Below are 19757 nucleotides of genomic sequence, written 5' to 3'. Positions count from 1 at the left end.
AAGCTCTCTATTTTCCATCAGTTAGTCTTTAATTTATACTTCCTATTGCAAAAGTGGTCACAATTAAAGCCCTAGATCGTAGCTAAAGTAGCGATGCGTCAATCATCTTAGGGCTAAATGCCGCTTCTTCCTATGTCTGCTATGATGAATTAGCATGTCTTGCTCCTTGACTGTAGTTCTTGTTGACTGTAGATCGACATGGAGTCAATACGAAGTCTCAATCAAGAAGCAAATCACGCTACTTCACCATAGTACACTTAGGAAAAAAGATGTATTCAGCCCCAAGATGACGGACGTGGTGCTACTTTTAAGCTACGATACAGGGGTTAAGTCAAAATAAGATGCAGAGTTAAGATATGGAAAGATTGAAGAAAAAAAAAGGTAAAAATGCGAAATTTAATTTTTTATATAAAGCTTAAGTTCCCTACAATGCAATTACGGGAATCTTAAGAAAAAAAAAAACAATTTGAACAAAAAAAGTTGCATATTAAAGCCACCAATATTCACTAGGATTTCAAATTCACCGCTTTGCAATTTATACGACTTTGCACTCGCTGTCAATTACACATTTTAGGAGGAATAACAGAGACTAACAATGGTTTTAAGTCAGATGGTTTTAAGTTAATTTAGCATTGAAGCAATTCTTCAAATTTTACAAGCGTTTGCAGTGTTCTACTATAACATGAAATTTACGCATATTTTTCAATAAGAATAAAAAATATAAATATTATTACTTATACTTCGACAGTATGCCATTCTTCTATTGGAGCGATATGTTCTAATTTTATATTCCGCACGTTTAGTCTCTAATTATTAGCTCGAATATCTCCTGAAATTCTGGTTGCAAATGTTTCAAATTTTTGGTATTGGTATTTTTTCTCTAATTGAGATTGTTTCCCTAGATGCAATGTAAGAGACTTGATGGGACTCATTTAAAAAGTTATCTGTTTTCACTATTGTTTCCCCTCAAATTTTTCATTTCGTTGCTCTAAATCATGTTTTGATCATTAACGGCTGCAGAAAGAGAGGTTTTGCACTTTAAACGGGAATACACTGTTTACAGGGTGTTAAAAAATAATGATAAATATTTTAGAAGGAGACATTGAAAGGTATGTAGAGCATAAAACAGTGATAATGCCCCAGATCTAGCTCCAAATGTTCTAAAACTGTTGGTGGTGCCTCAAAAAACTTTTGAATGTTTAAAAAAATATAAAATGTTCATGATCTTGAATATTATATTATAATTTCTGTTTGGGGAGTGATATAATGTGAGAATATCATGAACTTCTTTAGAAAGACTTCCATGATACAGATAATTAAGAGTTGACCGCTTGTTGTTGTTTTATTACTCGAGAACGAAGACTATCTTAAGATTGTCAAAGGCTCCTGAAAGCAAATTTTGAAATATTGACTGTACATATGAACACAGCATTGACTTAAATAATAATACGTATGTACCAAAGATATTGTATTTTCTATGCTGTGGTTGCTTTTGTCCATAAGTGTAAAGATTCACTTTCCAAGATACTATGTCGGGCATTATGGAATACCAGGTATTCCGTAATATTCAAAGCAACCCACCTTCTTAAGTGCTTTATTACGTTTAGGTCAACAAATAATTTCCTCCTCACACTGCACTATTTTCACACACACACACACACACACACACACAAAAAGAAAAAAAAAAGAAGAGAAATAGATATCATAAAACTGGATATTCTTCTATATCAACCTACTCTCTATTTGAAATAAAGTGTTTCCACTGAGAGATTTCACTGAGATTTAATGTAAAACATAACGAACCAGAAGCTCTATACCAACATACGTCTTAACCTCCTATAATTACCAAGTTTTATTCCTACTCATCAACTTGGACTACAATTAAAAATGCTTCTTCATGTGGTGGACAAATTCTTGTTTTCGATGATACATTTCGTGCCAACACAGGAGAAATTATGTTTGTTGAACTTTTTAAACTCTTCTCTCCATTCTTGATTTCGAAAGTATCTACGGTTAAAGGTCCAGAAACGCAGCACCCACAAACAAACACACACATTGTACTTTTCACAGCTTCGAACCATAACGTATTGGCATTTCGTACCTGAAAATATATTCCTATGCCGAACTTTGTATTGTAATTTCTACAAATTATTTTCTTGAAAGAGTAAGGTATGAGTTTTGCTCTGCAGCACAAAAAAAGCAATATATAAGCAACTTGATTACTTGCTTCAGTATTAAACTTCGTATTTTATAGAATTCAAAAACAAAAAAACAAAATAAATATAAAAATACACTTTAAAATATGTAAAATTGAAAAAATACCGCGGACCTGCCGCTATTATTATTTCTATTCATTTATTTGTGCATTTAATTTTAATTATCTTATTTGCTTATTTTAACCGAAGCGTCGCGCGTTTTTCACCTTCTTCAAAAGGAAATTAATGGTTGTTTTTTCGAAACCTCCAGGTAAAAACAATTTTCCGGAATATAATCATGTGGCGCCACCTGCTAACATAAATCTAAACTACTGTGTGCACTTGATACCGTGCTTTAAGAAATGCAGTTTTTTGTAGTCATCTTTAAAATAGAAAGTGCATAACAAGAATGTATGCCAAAATCAATGCAAAAAAAATATCCATATGTGTAAAATGAAAAACATCATGATTGCGAGCCCTGAGTTTTACTCTTTTTTTAATTTGAAACAATTGCTTTCACTACATTACTTTTAATGGATGATTTTTAATTGGTTTTGTTTTACCTCATCTCCCCTCATTTGGCACTTGTGATTTGCTTTAAAGATCAAAATACGTGTGTAAAAGAAATTAGGTTTAGTAAGACTTTTTAGTATTTAATGCTCTTAGTGGAATCTGCAGTGTTTTTCAATTGAAATTATTAACTCTGATTTCAAAAAAATTCTAACTGTAAATGCATTAATGACACATTTTTAGCTAATTATTAAATAAATAATTAATAAATAAACAAAAAAATTATAATTCAGTAAAAAAAGCCCCGCTAGTTTGAACTATTTTCTTGTGTTAACTAGAGCCATATAATATTATCAAAAGTGATTCCAAGTCGTCGTCTATATTTAGCCTTAAAAAATTTCGATTCTTTCCTATTAGTATAAGTTATCGTTTTCTGTGTATCTAGCGTATTGTTACCAAATTCTTAAAATGTATTTAAACCTTCAATTTATTCTCTCACAAATAGATATCTATTACGTTTAAACATAGTAATAAATCTATTACAAAATATCATTTTCTGTCAATATAGTTATTCACATATCACTTTTCAAATATGATTAATTTCGTCCATTTCATTACGACATAATGCCTTAGTATTTTATTTAGCTTCCGTTTAATTTTATGCAAATACCAAATTAATTCTCCAAATTTCATTTAAACTAAAATGAAAAAAGAAATCATGTTTTTTATTTAAATTTAAATGAAGGAAACACATGCTCCATGTTCGTACTGTATAGTTAGTTTGCCTACTTAAATATAAACCAGCCAGTTATTGTTATAATTATTATTATAAGTATTATTATTATTTTGATATTATTAGGGTACCTTAAAATAAGATACATAAGATGCAACTCATTAGACAATGTAGCAATAATTTTAGCTGTCCAAAAAAAAAGGAGAAAAAGAAAATCTGGAGGAGAAATTTCCAGTTTTCACAAACTTAAAAAATATTTTCTTTAGAAACCGTTTTTTTTTTTATTTAACTATAATAATAAAAAAAAAAAAAAAAAACAAGTTTTAAGATTCCAATTTTTTAAACTCTCAGCCATGAAATGCAAAATTCCTCTCATACATAAAACAAGATGTATATATTGTTCCCAAATCCATATTTTATTTACGGCCTTTTAAGATTAGTCATGAATAAAATACTGCACATTTCCTTTAGATTTACAAAGAAACCTTCGTTAATCAAACCCTATTCCCATCAGCTTGCAAGTCATTCAAAGTGACTTTTAAGGTTTATCTTGAAAGCAAAAAGGAACTACAAACACACATGTTTCTGAAAAATTCACTTATTTCTTCATGCTCAATTGCCCAGTAGTTTGATTCATGTTCAACTGAAAAAGGCAAACGCGGGGGGGGGGGGGGGAAGGGGGAGGGTTCCCTGGAAAAATCCTTCAGCGCGGTACCTGTTTTCTTTCATTTAAAAGCTACGGAAGCGTAAAAAAAATTGTGTCTTTGTGGAAAGCGTGCTCCATAGCATATCCCCAAAATGTAAAAGGATAATATAGGGATTAGGAGAAAGAAAACTCGATTTCACTTTTAAATTACACATTCATTTGTTTCCAAATTAAATGAGATGTTGGATTAGATGGCAAAATATTTTGAATGTTTTCTTTGATTCTTTTTTACGAGTCGCAAGTCTGCGATGGCAATGTTTTCGGTAAATGAATTTCGAAGCTTAGCTTAAGGGATGTAGGATTTCTTTTCCTCTTGCTAAATAAATTGTTGTTCCGAAGTAAATCGAATGATAGGGAAAGCAATTTGTTTTGACTGTTTTTAGTTCTTAACTATTTTGGTTTTCATATTTCTATTTGGTTCTGCCGTTGGAAATTTGGAGTTTCAATTATTCAAATCTTTTCAGGTATTTTCTGTTTAGTGTTAAAATATGATAAGGTTTAAATACAACTGATACCGTTCTTAATGTTTAAACATTATGATTTAAATAGGACTGATTACCAGGGCTGCGGAGTCGGAGGGAATTTGACCAACTCCTAAAATTTTTTCTACGTCGACTCCGACTAACGTACCCCAAAATCAGTTCGACTCCGACTCTGCAAATACTTGAAGAGTTGGATTTTGAAGAAAAATGACCGCCTCCGAGTCCGAATCTTGGAGTTTAACTATTCACCTACCGTCTCCGACTTCGACTTATTTACTTCAAAATCAATCCGACTCCGTAGCAAAGCTGATAACGCTCTTAATAATCATTATGTTTTTTGTAAGCATACCTACTAAATCTTAGTAATGAAGAACTCTGCTCCACGTTCTTTGTTAAAATTCAATTATATATGTTGCAACATTTCTTATTTTATCAAATCATGGGAAACAAAAAGCGTTAATGTGAACTTAAATACGATTTTCCTCGTGTTTTCCGAAATGTTACATCATTAAATATTCAGAAAAGAAGGGAAAAAATGCTTCCATAAAACTATAATCAGCGTAGAATGAACTTATTTGGCACCATAACTTAGAAGGTGTGTAACTAGGAATAAGTCGCATTTGTTGCTGATCCTCACCTTAAAAACTGCTTTGGTAGATGGAAATTCATATTTTATAACTAGATTATTAAAATGACGAAAATAGATCCAATTTTGATGATTATTATTAGTAAGAAATCCTGTTATATAAATATTTATTACAACTATTGGTTACCAACTCTTATCATATCACACATGAACGATATCATAGAAGTAAATGTTGTCGTGTGAGGTAGCCTCAGTAGGAAGCTTTGACGTTTTTATTTCTGTAAATGTTTTCAATTACAGTATACTCTCGATATTTTGAACTTCGATATCTCGAAAACCTTGATATGACGACAAGTTATTTTTCCCTTGATTTTCGCATTTATTGAATGTTATTTTTCACTTTTATGTGGAAGAGTTTTCAATCGAAACCTTGTTAGGTCAAATAATTTTCAAAGTCAAATATACATTTTTCGGAAAAACCGCACTTTATTGTCTTGAAGCAACTCGAGGATTATTTTAAAAAATTCTAACAAACTTCATTTTTTCTCTTAAGGGTTAGGAATGATTCGTGGAAGTCACTTCTGTCTTTTACTATGTTCATCTACTGTCACTTTTATTCTAAAAGTCGAGGGTTTCAGAAAATGTAAGTCCTAAGAAGCCCAAAAACTTCAAGCAAAAACTTTTCGTCCTCTTCTCACGCCATTTCGTTGGACCTTTTGACCCCTTTTGACTCTATTTCCACCTCCGTAAAAAGGGGAATATTTCTTCGACATCGTGATATCGAGACTAATACTGCCGTGTGCAGGTAAACGGCAGTATCTGCAGAAATGAGTTTTCGACATATTTGAAGAAACGCTTTTTGGATTCAATACTAACAATAGGGAAATGTTTTAAATAGACGTCTTTTTAGCACATTTTTTCCAGCGGAAACCAAATAAGCAAGCTGGTACAATAAAGATAACGTACAATAGATGACGAAAATGCAAAAAAATGAAAAATGAAAAATGAACAGTTACTGTCCTTTACCTGCACACGGCAGAATACTGTGGTTATATATTTAATTATATACTTTAACCATAAATAGTGACATTATTGTTATTGTTACTATGTCGTCTTATGAAACACAGACGCGATACATATACAAAAAAAAAAAAAAAAAACTAAAAAACAATAAAATAGATTAAGCCCGTTTTCTACGGTTAAGTAAAACAGTAGTAACCAAACATGGCATGAATATGCAAGACACGCTTTTCATAGTCACTATTAACTTTTTATACAATAAAAAATACGTGAGCTCATAAATGAAAGGCATTAGAAAAAAAAACTATCTATGCAAGCTTATGAAAAAATATCGCTTATTGCGAACACAAATTTTATAATGCGTTTACTTTTACATGAGTACATATTGTGTTTATGGGCGAGTTGTTTAAAGCTTATCTTGGTGTAAATTGGTCTCTGCATTTTGTCTGATTTTTATGCAGCTGATATTCTACATTGTCAATGCATACATAATCTGTGAGAAAATGAAACATATTCCGAATTAAGCATTTTTTTTTCTTTCTGTTATAGCTCCTCCTACATTCGTACAAGACCTTCCTGACATCCGAGGTGCAGCAAGAGATGCACCTTTTATCATCTTCGAATGCCGTGTGGAATGTGAGCCGCTGTGCGACGTGGGTTGGACAAGGAATGGGGAACGAGTCACCAGTTCAGAACTCTTTATTGTCAGAAACAAAATCTTGGGAGAAGATGTCCTGAATAATAGATTCCGCTCCATTACCAGCAGTTTGCAGTTCAATATGACAGCATGGCCAGGCAGAAGGTTGGAGAGAGACAGGGATCGAGGGAATTACACTTGCTTCAGCAGTCACAACGCTGTTGGAGATGGTGTAGTTTCCAATATGCTGTTTTTGGTTGAATGTAAGTCTGATACCTAATATTTGCCATAATCGCCTTCATTTTTTATTAGTATAAATTTAATTTACTGTCTTAAAGGTGTACGAGAAAAATACTTTCACAGAGTTGCGCAACTGTTTCATTGCGAAGTTTGAGCAATGTCTTGATAGTTGATGTCAAGTTTAAGTTAACCTTAAGCTAGTGAGGTGACTTTTTAAAACTTAAGTGGTTAGATATGTTTAATATAACAGCAACAATTTATTTCGTTTACACTCCTCAAAAGTAAACAAAACTAAACAAGAAAACAAAATTTCCAATTTAGTTATTTTTATAGCTTATTTTAATAAAACAAACTAAAGCAGAAGAGTACGTAACTTGAGAATGCGAATAAAGCTGTACAGCTAAATATTACAAGGCATTTGAATGCAAAAATCCAACTATTCTGAGGTGTAAGATACAAACCTAAACAGTTAAGACTTACCGAAATGTTCTTAAAAAACTGATTTATATATAAAGAATATGAATCGTAAGAAATAAAATACTGCCGTGTGCAGGTAAACGGCAGTATCTGCAAAAATGAGTTTTCGAGATATTTGAAGAAACGCGTTTTGAATTCAATACTAACAATAGAGAAACGTTGGAATTAGACATCTTTTTCGCGCCTTTTTTTCTGTGGAAATCAAATAAGCGAGCTTGTACAGTAAAGATAACGTACAGTAGATAACAAAAAAGCAAAAAAATGAAAAATTTGCAGTTACTGCTCTTTACCTGCACACGGCAGAATAAATCAACTGAATTAAACGTATACATTTTTATGAGAAAAACGTTTTTGATTGTAGTTTAAACTTGTTAAAACACCTTTACAACTATTATTGATATATTCTGCTTAAATATGTTTGAATTGACACGTTTCAAATAGAATGGAAAATAAATGTCCATGCTTCGTTTCTTCAGTATTTTAACGCAGAAAGAAACAACAAACTAAAAATGTATGCGGGTTATTTTAAAACCTTCTTAAAGATAAACTATAAAGAAAAAAAATACATTACTAATACACAGCGCTTCCCTCGAAATTAAAACTATGTGTTTTACCTTCTAAATTAAAAGAAAACTTTAAAAAAAGAAGCGGAAAGAAAAAAAATAAAAAATTAAATTAAAGAACAATTTGTGTTATTTCTATTGCAGGTAAAAAAATAATACAGCAGAAGAGAAAGGAAATTCCGGAAATGAAACAAGAGCAAATGTTTTGCTACCAAATGAGATGTTTTACCTCGCAATAAAAATATTTAGTCTTTCTTTTTTTTTGCCACACTGAGTAACAAAGGACATATTTTTACTCATTAAAAAGCAACATTACATCTAGACAAAAAAACATATACCCTAAAAAAAATTAACTTCAAACAAACAGTACAGTAATTACATTCCAAGGTTTTTCGCTCCAACTGATAGAAATGTGGCGACATATCTACGTGTTAGAATTTTGATAATTAAATAAAGAACAATATGACTCTTTAATTAAAAATTGTTGAAAGAGATAACAATTCAGCTTTTTCCCCTCTAAATTATAAATTATTCCTTTCACAGCTTCAAGTTTTGCTGTATTGAGAAATCTAAGTAAAACAAATAATTGAACATGCTTGTATAGTACTGTTTGACCATGGATTGTATGGAATTGGCAAACATCCAGTTAAGGCGACTCCATCTGAATGAGGGGGAAAATAAAAATTTTATGAGGTTATTCCGCTCATTTGAATGAGACTCTGCTTAATTTAGAGGCTAACATACTTCTGCAAAACCTGACATCCCTGAAAACTAATAGATGCTTCCATTTCCGCGAGTAAACCGGATGTTTACCTTTCCATACAATCCGTGGTTAGACAGTATATTGTTGCAAATCGCAAACTGTTGCAACCTGAAACAATATCTCCAAATGACTCCTATTTTGTTTTCCATGCATTATTCCGCCCATGTTATACTAGATACGATTTTGGCAATTGACATCGAATGTATAGCTGAATTAAATGCCCAAATTCATCAACAGAGTGTAGGAAATATACTAGTGAAACATTTCATTAAGTCTATAATAATTAGAGAGATACGTGAAGTATTGACAATTGCAGTATCTAAGACCTTATCCTTATTTGCAAAAGATGATAGCAAGAGTAGGATGATATTACAACACGTGTGAAGTTAACAGATGATAAATTGTAATCCACAAGAACTATTAAATTGTCATTGAGCGCAATGTTTCATTGATTTTTTTTAAGGGTCTCATTTTAATATGGAAACTAGTATTTGCGTAAGGATGTTATAAAATAATTGTTTATTTACGCTTAAATGAGACTTTCCCAACTTGGGATAGAACTTTCCCAATTTGCACCAAATGTCATACTGAAGAGGTCACTGCACAACATCTGATTTTTTGTGTTGGTTTGGTACGCGAGGATCTACTGAAGAGACCTGCTTCTGTCTTGAAGTTGATAAAGGTGAACAACCTCATGGAGCTGATCTGATTCAGAACAGAGAGATAAGCAAGAAGAAGATGAAGACCCTTAAAGTAACTGTTACCTAGCAATTTGTTGAAAATAGCAGTTTTTTGTTATCTAGTTTCATCTTTACAAGTGGTCAGTAATCACTTTTATATACACAGCAAGCAACGTGAAGAATAAATTTGTTTCATGATAAATATATAAAAACTTAAAAATAGTACTAAAAGGAATTATTTTCAAGCAAAATACAGTTATATTGGACCACTTTGATGGTATCTTACATTTTCCAGAATCAAGAACTTTGAATACATTCATGTTACAGATAATTAAAGGGGAAAAAAAAACATAGTTTTATCTCTGACAAAGGTGTGAAAAAAAAACAGCTATGAAAAGCAGATTTTTTTTTCCTGTCCTTAAAATACTCCGACGTAAAGTATAATGTATAGAATTTGTTTATTTGACGTATGTGCTTAAATTGTAAGATTTATAGTTCTGCCCAGCTGTAATTGTAAGCATAAAATCTTCGATGTGTAAAACAAGATAGACTCTGTCTGTTTGTCCATGTTAGTTCTTCATTTTTGTGTTAAAGGATAGTGTTAATGCTTAATATATGTTCATCTATTTTTTAAGACGACAGTTGCATAAAAAAACGAATGATTTTTTAAGTTGTTTCTTTGAGGTTTATTGTATGTTAATAAACATTATTATTTCCTTCTTCTGAAAACCACGATAATACGACTGATACGGGAGGGCAATGAAAATAGTTCAAAGTTAAAATTTTAAGAATATAATAATCGTATCATAAGGATAAATAATGCTGTGGAAATTTAGATATTGTAGATGTCTCATCATTCTTAATTTTGCAGTTACTCATGTTTAATTATGTTTGCACAAAAGATTCGAGGTTAAGGAGTATAAACTGCTAAAGATGTTTTCTGCTCATGTCATCGCTTCTGAGCAGTAGTAAGATATCTAATAACAGTTATAACATTCGGATATTTTACCGTTGTTTTAAGGTAAGATGAAAGTGACCCACATGCATTTATTTAGCATTATCCAAAGCATGGTCTGTGCCGCATAGGAAAAATGTGATAAGTTAGGAGCAAAAATTTACTGTTCAAAAAATATTGTAAGCACAAACACACCTACGAATGCAAAAAGATTAAAAGTTGAAAATTTAAAAAAAAATGTAAAGAAAAACTAAGAAAAACATTTATATCAACAAAAATGAAAAATATAATATTATATCGCTTATATCGTACAATGAAAACCAAAAAAAATTTGACTATTTCGAGTACTGGTTTCTACTTGAATGCGTAAACTATTTTTAAAAAAATCTTCACTTAACCGTTGATTTACACTGGCTATATTCGCTGTGGAATCAGTAATAAAAGTGGTAAAATGAAATGTGTATTTAACAAATAAGGATGTTAACGCAATAAGTTATGATATTGTTTCAATACGTATTCATGCTTAGATATCTTAAACGGTTCAGTTACACCTAAGAATTTAACTCGCAATTCTTTATTAGTAAACCCTTTTGAGTAACTAACTTAAAAATTGTGCATGAACTCCAAAATAATTATCATACGTTAGATCTATCTCATAAAGCACTAAATAACTACCAAATAAAAAATCTTTGGTATAGAAATAAGAAAAACTGTTCAAGAAGTTGCACTTCAAGTCCTTAACATACTGCTACCATTTTTTTAGGCATTTTAACTTAGCAACTCAGAATGTTATGTTTGTAAGTCATTTTAAATTTGTATTTATTCATGGAACACTTACAAAAATAATTTAATGTTTTTAAACATTTATTTTCAACCTTCTAGATCCGCCTGAAGCCATGAGTCTTTCAGAGAGCGTCATCCAAGTCCACGAAGGTGAAGTACCAAAAGACGTCGAGTGCATGGCGTCATCTTGGCCCCCTAGCACTTACATGTGGCTAAGGGGAGAAATCATCGTGGCCAGGGACGACACTTTGTCGTTCAATGGAACGGTAGACAGGCAGCATGAAGGATCGTATATATGTGTTGCTGAAAACAGGCACGGGAAAGCGCAAATTGAAATGAAATTAGAAGTTTTATGTAAGTACTGGCCTGAATTTTTTATTAAATTTAAATCTTACATTGAGAGTTCAAAAACATTTAAAGCAAAAAACAGCATTTTAAGACTAAATTTCAATACTTTCATAGCGTTAAACATTGAAATATTAGTGTTTATTCTGTACTTTATGACTTCAACTAGCAATGTCAAAAATATTAGATTTGGAAAAATGAAGTGGTACTAATAAGAAATATATAAAGATTTGTGCAGAGAAGTAAAATTAAAAAATGAAAAATAATAATTTGAATTTTTAGCATCTTGAATTCAAATTATGTTTTTCGCAATCACGAGCGTGTGTGTGTATGTATGCGCGTGTGTGTTTGTGTAGGCGAATGTGTGTGGGTGCGTGCGTGTGTGGGTGTGTATGTAAGCATGTGTGTGCATGCTGTGTACGGGTGTGTGTGTAGGCGTTCGTGTGTGTGTGTGTGTATGTATGCATGTGTGTGCATGCTGTGTATGCAGTGCTGTGTGTGTACGCGCGTGTGTGTAGGCGTTCCTGTGTGTGTAGGAGTGTCTGTGTAGGTGTGTGTAGTTGTGTGAGTTTGTATGCGCGTGTGTGTAGTTGTGTGAGTTTGTATGCGCGTGTGTGTATACGTGTGTGTGTAGGATATGGATGCAACCTGGAGACGGTTTTCGCTATAGGAGCAGCATCGTGAGGAGCCGGTCGACCGTGGTGCTGGCAAAGGGTGCTGGTGGGAAAATAAAATGATAGCACGCCAAAACAGTCAAATGAGAACAGTAAGCAATCGTGATTGCTCAATAACCAACGTTATACATAAAATGTAGCACAAAATTACAGATAATGCTGGGGTTTTGAGGAATCCATTTTTCAATGCAAAATAGTGAGCGTTTGGATGTTAAGACATCCGGCTTTTAACGAATGTCTTTACGCCCAAAATCTAACTAATTTGCAATGAAAAAGGGCTTCCTTGATAATTTGAAACACGTGTATGCAGTAATCTTCAAATTCGTGCTACAAAGCGTTAGTTATTTAATTTTATTTAGTTGCTGTAATGTCCGTAAATTTTTCCTGTCTCAATGAAATTTTCCCAGCAGAGTCCAGCGTAATTTTAACCACTTCAAAATATATATTTCTCATGCCACATTAAGAATTTGCAGATAATTTTAAGGTATTTCAGTTACATTTGAACTAAAATGTGTTGTTTTTTTTTTTTTGCTTAAAATATAAATAAGGATTATGGTAGAAACAAAGACTATAGGACTTACATCAATAAGATTACAAAAATATTGCTGCACTGAAAAGTTTACTACTTCTAGGGCAAATGAATTCCTATCATAAATTAAATTTGAGAAAAATATGACATTCGTTGATATTACTTGAAAGTACAAAAATTAAGCTTATAGAATCACTACAGGAAAAAAAAAGAACATTACCGCAAATAATATCAACGAAAATAAGATATAATATAATAAATTATAAAGTCAACGAAAAACATCCTTTGAACAAGCAAATGAAGTTTGTGCTTTCTTTTTTATATCGTTACTATTTTAATTTTATGCCTCAGAAACTCGGACAGTGACTATCATGGAGGCCTTTGGGTGTAGAATCCTATGAAAAATTTTTGGAGGCAGAAAATGAAGTCTGGCGTAGAAGACGCAATTTGCTACTGTACAATTTCTTTAACCACCACACCAAGTTTTTGCCACACTACTAAGATTAACACTCGAAATTGGTTCGTCCACAGTTTTCCGTCTTGACAATAGCAGCATTCTAAACAGGGTTTTCATGTTCAAACTATATTTTACTGGAAAGCTTGGAAGGCCAAAGCTTCGCTGGGTGGATGCTGGTGAAGATTATTGTATTGTTCTTAAGTCTAAGAACCGGGGGGGGGGGAAGGAGCTTACCTGCGAGTAGAAGAGGTTGGAAAAGGCTGGCAAAGAAGGCCTTGGCTAACCCTGGGCTGTAGCTTGATGGACGATTGAAATGAACTGCTCCAATTCTGAAAGACACATTAAAATACAACTGCAATTCTATCGCAAAAGCATGTACTAGAAATATACAATTTTCATACTTAAGAGTCAAAAAAGTATTGATTGCAAAATTACTTCGTTTTAAGTAACCAAAAAGAACTTACTGCCAAACAGAACAACATTTTCTTGAAACTAGAAGTCAAAATAAACTATTGGATGAAAACACTTATCTATTATTTATTTTTTAACAAAAATATATGATTTGGAAAAGACATTTTGTATTACATTCTATGTAAAACTTATTATGTAATGATACACTATTTTACTTGAAACAAATACTTGACGCTCGAAAACATTGGCATAGGTTGACTGCGGGAATGGTAAATAACCATTACAGCAAATCAACATCTTGACGGAAATACCCAAACGTGACTTGCATACCCAGAGTAGGGAATAAGTTCATAAAACTTGAAACCGCGATAAGAAATAAGATAAAGAAATATTTGTTAGAAAATATATTTATTCCTTCTAAGATACTTTGCATGAAATTTGTATGCGAAAACATAGAGTCCTATTTTTTCCCCAGTCGCATTCTCCATTGTATTGTTTACGAATTTCCTTCCTTTTTTTGTCTATGCATTTATTTTTTTTTCTGTGGGAGTTTTAAAGCGTTTTTCATAAAGTCAATTTTTAGCAGAGCACACCAACTGATGGTTTCAAAAAGAATTCTTCACCGTCATACGCATTTTCGTTGGAAATAAGATTTGTTATTTGAATGCTGTTTTTGACATTTCTTTCCGTTTATTTTTCAAATTTAAATGTCATTCACATAAAACAAAATTTTGTAGGTTCTATGCAGCTTTATTACTTATTTTGGTATGAAAAATAGCAAAGTTGACGCTAAATATCATTGAAGCATGTTTAAAATTTTACAATTAAACATATTTTATGTACGTTTATATATAACTGATACATGCTTTCTTTTGCTATTTTCGTATTTTTATTATTTTTCACGCAAGTAGTGCATGAAACTTCAGGCTAGATACAGAGAAATACAGACTAGATTCCACACAAATTCTTAGGCACGTAAATCATTATAGTTGACTGTGTTGTTGAACATCAGAAAATATACTACGCAAATAAAATGTTTTGTATAAAAATCAAAAATTTCTTTTTTTGCGTTTCGAGAACCTATTTTATCAGAAATTAAAAGAAAAAAAAGATAACTCTCAAAAATAAAAACAACATAAAAAATTAACAGTAATTTCAAAAACTAAAATACTTATCGGAAAAATAACATTCGAAAACACTTTCTGTAGGAATTTAGTTTAACATGAAACACGTCTGGAACCAAGTCTGTTTTACCATGTCGATTTTGCAAAGTCAGATAAATGTATTTGAATAAGCTGTGAAATAATTCAAGTACATCTCTTTAACAATGAAAACAATTATTTAAATTCAAAACGTGTGTGTCTTTTTTTTTTGGAAAAATCCATGAAAAAAAAAATGATACCAAGTTTATTTTGTAAAGGATTTTCAGATCATTTTCATTTCAAGCTATTTTCCCTAAGGTTTAAGCAAAACATAAAAAAGGAGTAACTTTTTATAAAGCGCGAGTACGTCATTTAACATAATGTTTCAAATATAAATAGTTAAAAAAAATAGCAATAAACAAATAAATTATGTACAATATATTCTTACAATATTATATTAATTTACATGAATTACTACTTTAAAGAATGAAAAAAAAAACATCAATAAATCAATAATACATAAAATCAAATATGCTGCTGATCTCTCCTTTTTTCTCGGTAAAAAAAAGCATTTTGAAACAACGTATGTGGCAGCCTAAGAAATGACATGCCAAACTTTAGCCGGAAACATCCTGGCTGCAATCTAGAATCACATGAAAAAGTTATTCAATTGATAATAGCTGTAAAAGAGCATTCGCTTTTGAATCGTGTGCTCTATGAAGACATATGATCAATTTAAACAAATAATTTTAACTCTTTAATCAAGATGGCTGATAGTCTGTGCACTCTTTTTTCTTTTTACGACTCATGATTTTGAAATCATGAGTCGACCAAAATGTCTCGAAAATTCAACCAATCTTTAGAGCATCCCAATCTTAAAGAAACAACGACCAGATGGAAGCTGCTCTTCGACAAAGAATATAAACTACTAGAACAGACTTAGACATTTTGGAAAAAATGTTGCTAAGTTTGGTTCTAAGCAATTGAACAAAGAAGTGGTACTAGTTGAAATTGAAACAATAACATTAGAAGATATGGATAAAAGAACGGGATTGAGGAAACATTAATATAAATAGGGCACTCATTTTTAACTGTCTTCCCTAGTTGTAGAATATTCAAGTTTTAAGTTAGTTTGGATTTTTTTTTCTGTTTCCCCCGTGATGTTGCCTGTAGAAGAGATCATAGCAAATGTAAGATCCGCCCACACTGGTTTACCGCTTGTTAAGGCTTAACTGATCTGAAGTGAGTGCGTCAGATTTTAAAAGAATGGGCAACGTCTTAAGTAATTTATTTTTTAAATTGCTCTTTCTTGAAAAATGAGGTTTAACTAAAGCGTAATTAAACAAAGATTAATTTTTTCTTAATTAAAGCTTTTTGTTTCACAGCAGTTTCCAGTTTCAAATGAAAGAAAAATAAGATTTTTTTAATGAGATGGTTGCACATGAGAGTAGAAATAATGCGGCACTAAAGAAATACAATTATGTTTTCAAGTAGTTCCATCGAGTACAGACTAAACATTTGTTTCAGCATTAAATTTTGATTCTTTTATCTTCTTTTTTTAAAATTAACTATGGCATACTCAGGCATTTTAAGCAGTTGCGATGACGAATATAATACATCTGTGGTGGTTGCGACATTAAATAAAGGCATTAAACATTTTTCTACCAAAAAAAAAAAAAAAAATCAAGAGCTGCAGTCTGCATCCACATTTAAAATGCCCACATGTTATGTAGTATATGGATACCTTTAAAAGCCATGTTTGGTTCTCAGAAAGAAAAACTTTCAATGGAAACAAAATTCAAGTTTCTAAGCTTTCATCTTCTGATCTTGAATATTTTTTGATAAGGTTAGATCTATGCACTTGAAAGAAAATTCGAACTATAAAGGAACAAATCCCTTTTATACAGTAACCTGAATTTCACAGTAGCTTCCGAGACGCACCCAATTCATGCAGCAAGTGCGTGAAAATATTTGACAAATACTCCGGAGGAAACTGTTCAATTCTTCTTGTTACGGTAGTCATCAGAATGACACTAAAAACGCTGGAGAGTCTCGAGGTGTTATTTTTCCCGGCACTTTAGGGGCGAGGCCGATGTCAAACACATGCGCTCAAATGCATGAAATATATATTTCTAAGAAATATACAGAAGATGGGAAGAAATAAAATTTGATTTTGATGTGTATGTATTGGAGTAATATTATTTTCAGAAAGTACATTCCTTCTGTGAACTTGAGTTCAAGCGGAATAAATGCAATAGCGATGCGAAAGAGAAGCACTGTTGTGACTCTAAGCTGTTTTTTCTATCTTTGTTTTTTTATTTTATTTTGAATACATTTGCATTTTAGATGTTTTTTAGTGTCGAATATAAAGTTTTATTTATTTAAAATATTTTTAGACTGTGTGTAATTTGAATGTTTTATAGACAAAACTAGTTTAATTGTTTAAACCGCAACAATAACGTTTCACCAAAGCTCTTGCTCTTGTACATTATAGTATACGTTATGTATTGTCCGTTATAGTGTACTAGCTGTACCCGCACGCCGATGCCCGTGCTAAGAACTTAAAGGAAGTCCATTAAATAAAAAAAGCCACTCCCCTCCCCCCTGTTTTATGCCAAATTAAGTATACAAATATGTAACATAAATTAGATACCGCGAAACGTCCGGTGGAAGTGACCGCACTACAGAAACCCACCCAATTAGCGAGCGAAACGAACTGTGGCCGATAAGCAATTGCGATTAAAAATTACGGTACATCTAGGACGAAAAAGAAATCCCGCAACCCGTATGAAAAATTTAACTACAGAAAAGCTATCGTCTGAGAAAAAGAATAAGAAAAACTCTAGAATTAACCCCCCCCCCGGTGGAAGTGACCGCACTACAGAAACCCACCCAATTAGCGAGCGAAACGAACTGTGGCCGATAAGCAATTGCGATTAAAAATTACGGTACATCTAGGACGAAAAAGAAATCCCGCAACCCGTATGAAAAATTTAACTACAGAAAAGCTATCGTCTGAGAAAAAGAATAAGAAAAACTCTAGAATTAACCCCCCCCCCCCCGGTGGAAGTGACCGCACTACAGAAACCCACCCAATTAGCGAGCGAAACGAACTGTGGCCGATAAGCAATTGCGATTAAAAATTACGGTACATCTAGGACGAAAAAGAAATCCCGCAACCCGTATGAAAAATTTAACTACAGAAAAGCTATCGTCTGAGAAAAAGAATGAGTTGGGCAAATTTTAATTGCATTGGCAGTTAAATATTAACAGTTGATTAATTGCTAAACGTAACCACAACTAACAATTGATCAATTGTAATTGTGAAAAATTACAATTAATAATGAATTAATTGTTAATTGTAGTTTGCTACAATTAAAAATTAATTGTTAGTTGTAGTTTACCACAGTTAACAATTAATTGTTAATTCTAGTTTACTACAATTAACGATTGCCAATTCTACTGTGATTTTTTTTTTAAAACTAACTCTTAAAATATAAATAATGGTTTGGTATAATATATTCTACAGGCGGCAGGTCTACCTGGGACGTGGACGCCGAACGGGTACCATATTACTATCTAACTATTTAAATACACATGTTAGCAACAAATAAAATATCAATGCACATCAGTAACTTTATTACGAGCAATAAATTATTTACTACAGCATATGACTTTTCTCAAAAAATCTTATGGCTCCAGCAAAATTTCCCCAAAAAGGTATATTTCAATTTAAAATTCAAAAATATATTTTTTCCCGCACTAGTAAAAGTCCAAAGAACATCTGAGGGAAATTACAGAAATGCATCTTAATTACACGATTAAAAAAAAAAAAAAATAAACAGAGCGGTCACTGAGATCTTATGTCCCCTGTTATGTCCTTCTTTCTCACCTCCTCTGTTACGGGTTAAACTATATTAAACAGTGATTTGCAAACGTAAAACATTTAATTTAAACACAAACATTTACGTTTGGAAAAAACTTGCCAAGACGAGAATATTTCACGCGGCGAGTGAGCAATCAGCACTGAACGAAAATACGAAATCGAATAATACTTTGAACTCTACCTTTCGCTGTACCTATTAATACATTAAGTGAGTTGTTAGTTTTAATTGTTTCATAAAACGATTTAAAAAATAAATGCAATTATTTTGATCGTGAAAAGCGATTAACATACATTAATCCAATTAAATTGCAAAGTACAATTGATAGTTTAATTGCAATTAATTTAATTGCAATTCCTTTTTCAATCCATAGGGAAGTTGCAACCTATTAAATGTTTATATTTTGACTATTGGATATTGTTAATTGACCCTCAAAACTAAAAAATTCACCATCGCCGAATTTCAAAACACCGTGATTGATTTTTAATGAATTTTTAAAAATTCACGCCCAAAAGTGCGCTCTTCTAAAACGTCACGAGTTTACGTCACAGGGCACTAATGGGCAGCCTTCCGCCAAAGATCCCTTGTTTTCGCTGCGGACATTTTGAGCGCGCTGATATTTTTATTTTTTAGAAATTCAATAATCCTTTTGAACACACTAGGGAGGCCGGATTCGTTAAAGTACAATCTAAATAATCTTCCTCAAGTAACATTAATGATGATATTCGAATATTTCCGAGAGGATGAGAGGTTTAATATTCTAGAAACGCAAGGAGTTAAATGCGAGATAAGCCTTTTACGTTTCGCCTTCGAAGTTAACTTCGAAACACGTCCTTCAGCTTCTCCCGTATCAGGAGAGCACATGACGTCCCTTCCTATGCCATTTGACGTCACAAGCGCTTGAACTTTAAAAATTAATTTAAAAAAAAACTACTTATCGTATTGCAAAAATTATTTCACCTATGATGTTCATACATCTTACTCC

At 32.1% G+C, this 19757-nt stretch overlaps 1 protein-coding gene across 1 annotated transcript in view; it reads left to right on the top strand.

The window, feature by feature from the left end:
* The window catches only part of LOC129220914 (hemicentin-2-like), a 210181-nt gene that overhangs the window by 174805 nt on the left and 15619 nt on the right, over positions 1-19757 (top strand). The window contains exons 9-10 of the mRNA XM_054855349.1: positions 6782-7132; positions 11430-11684. Of these exons, the coding sequence (XP_054711324.1) occupies positions 6782-7132; positions 11430-11684 (606 nt within the window). The remainder of the gene's footprint in view (positions 1-6781; positions 7133-11429; positions 11685-19757) is intronic.

This window comes from Uloborus diversus, chromosome 4 (assembly GCF_026930045.1).
Source record: "Uloborus diversus isolate 005 chromosome 4, Udiv.v.3.1, whole genome shotgun sequence".
NCBI lineage: Eukaryota > Metazoa > Arthropoda > Arachnida > Araneae > Uloboridae > Uloborus > Uloborus diversus.
This window is presented reverse-complemented; position numbering and strand designations above follow the sequence as displayed.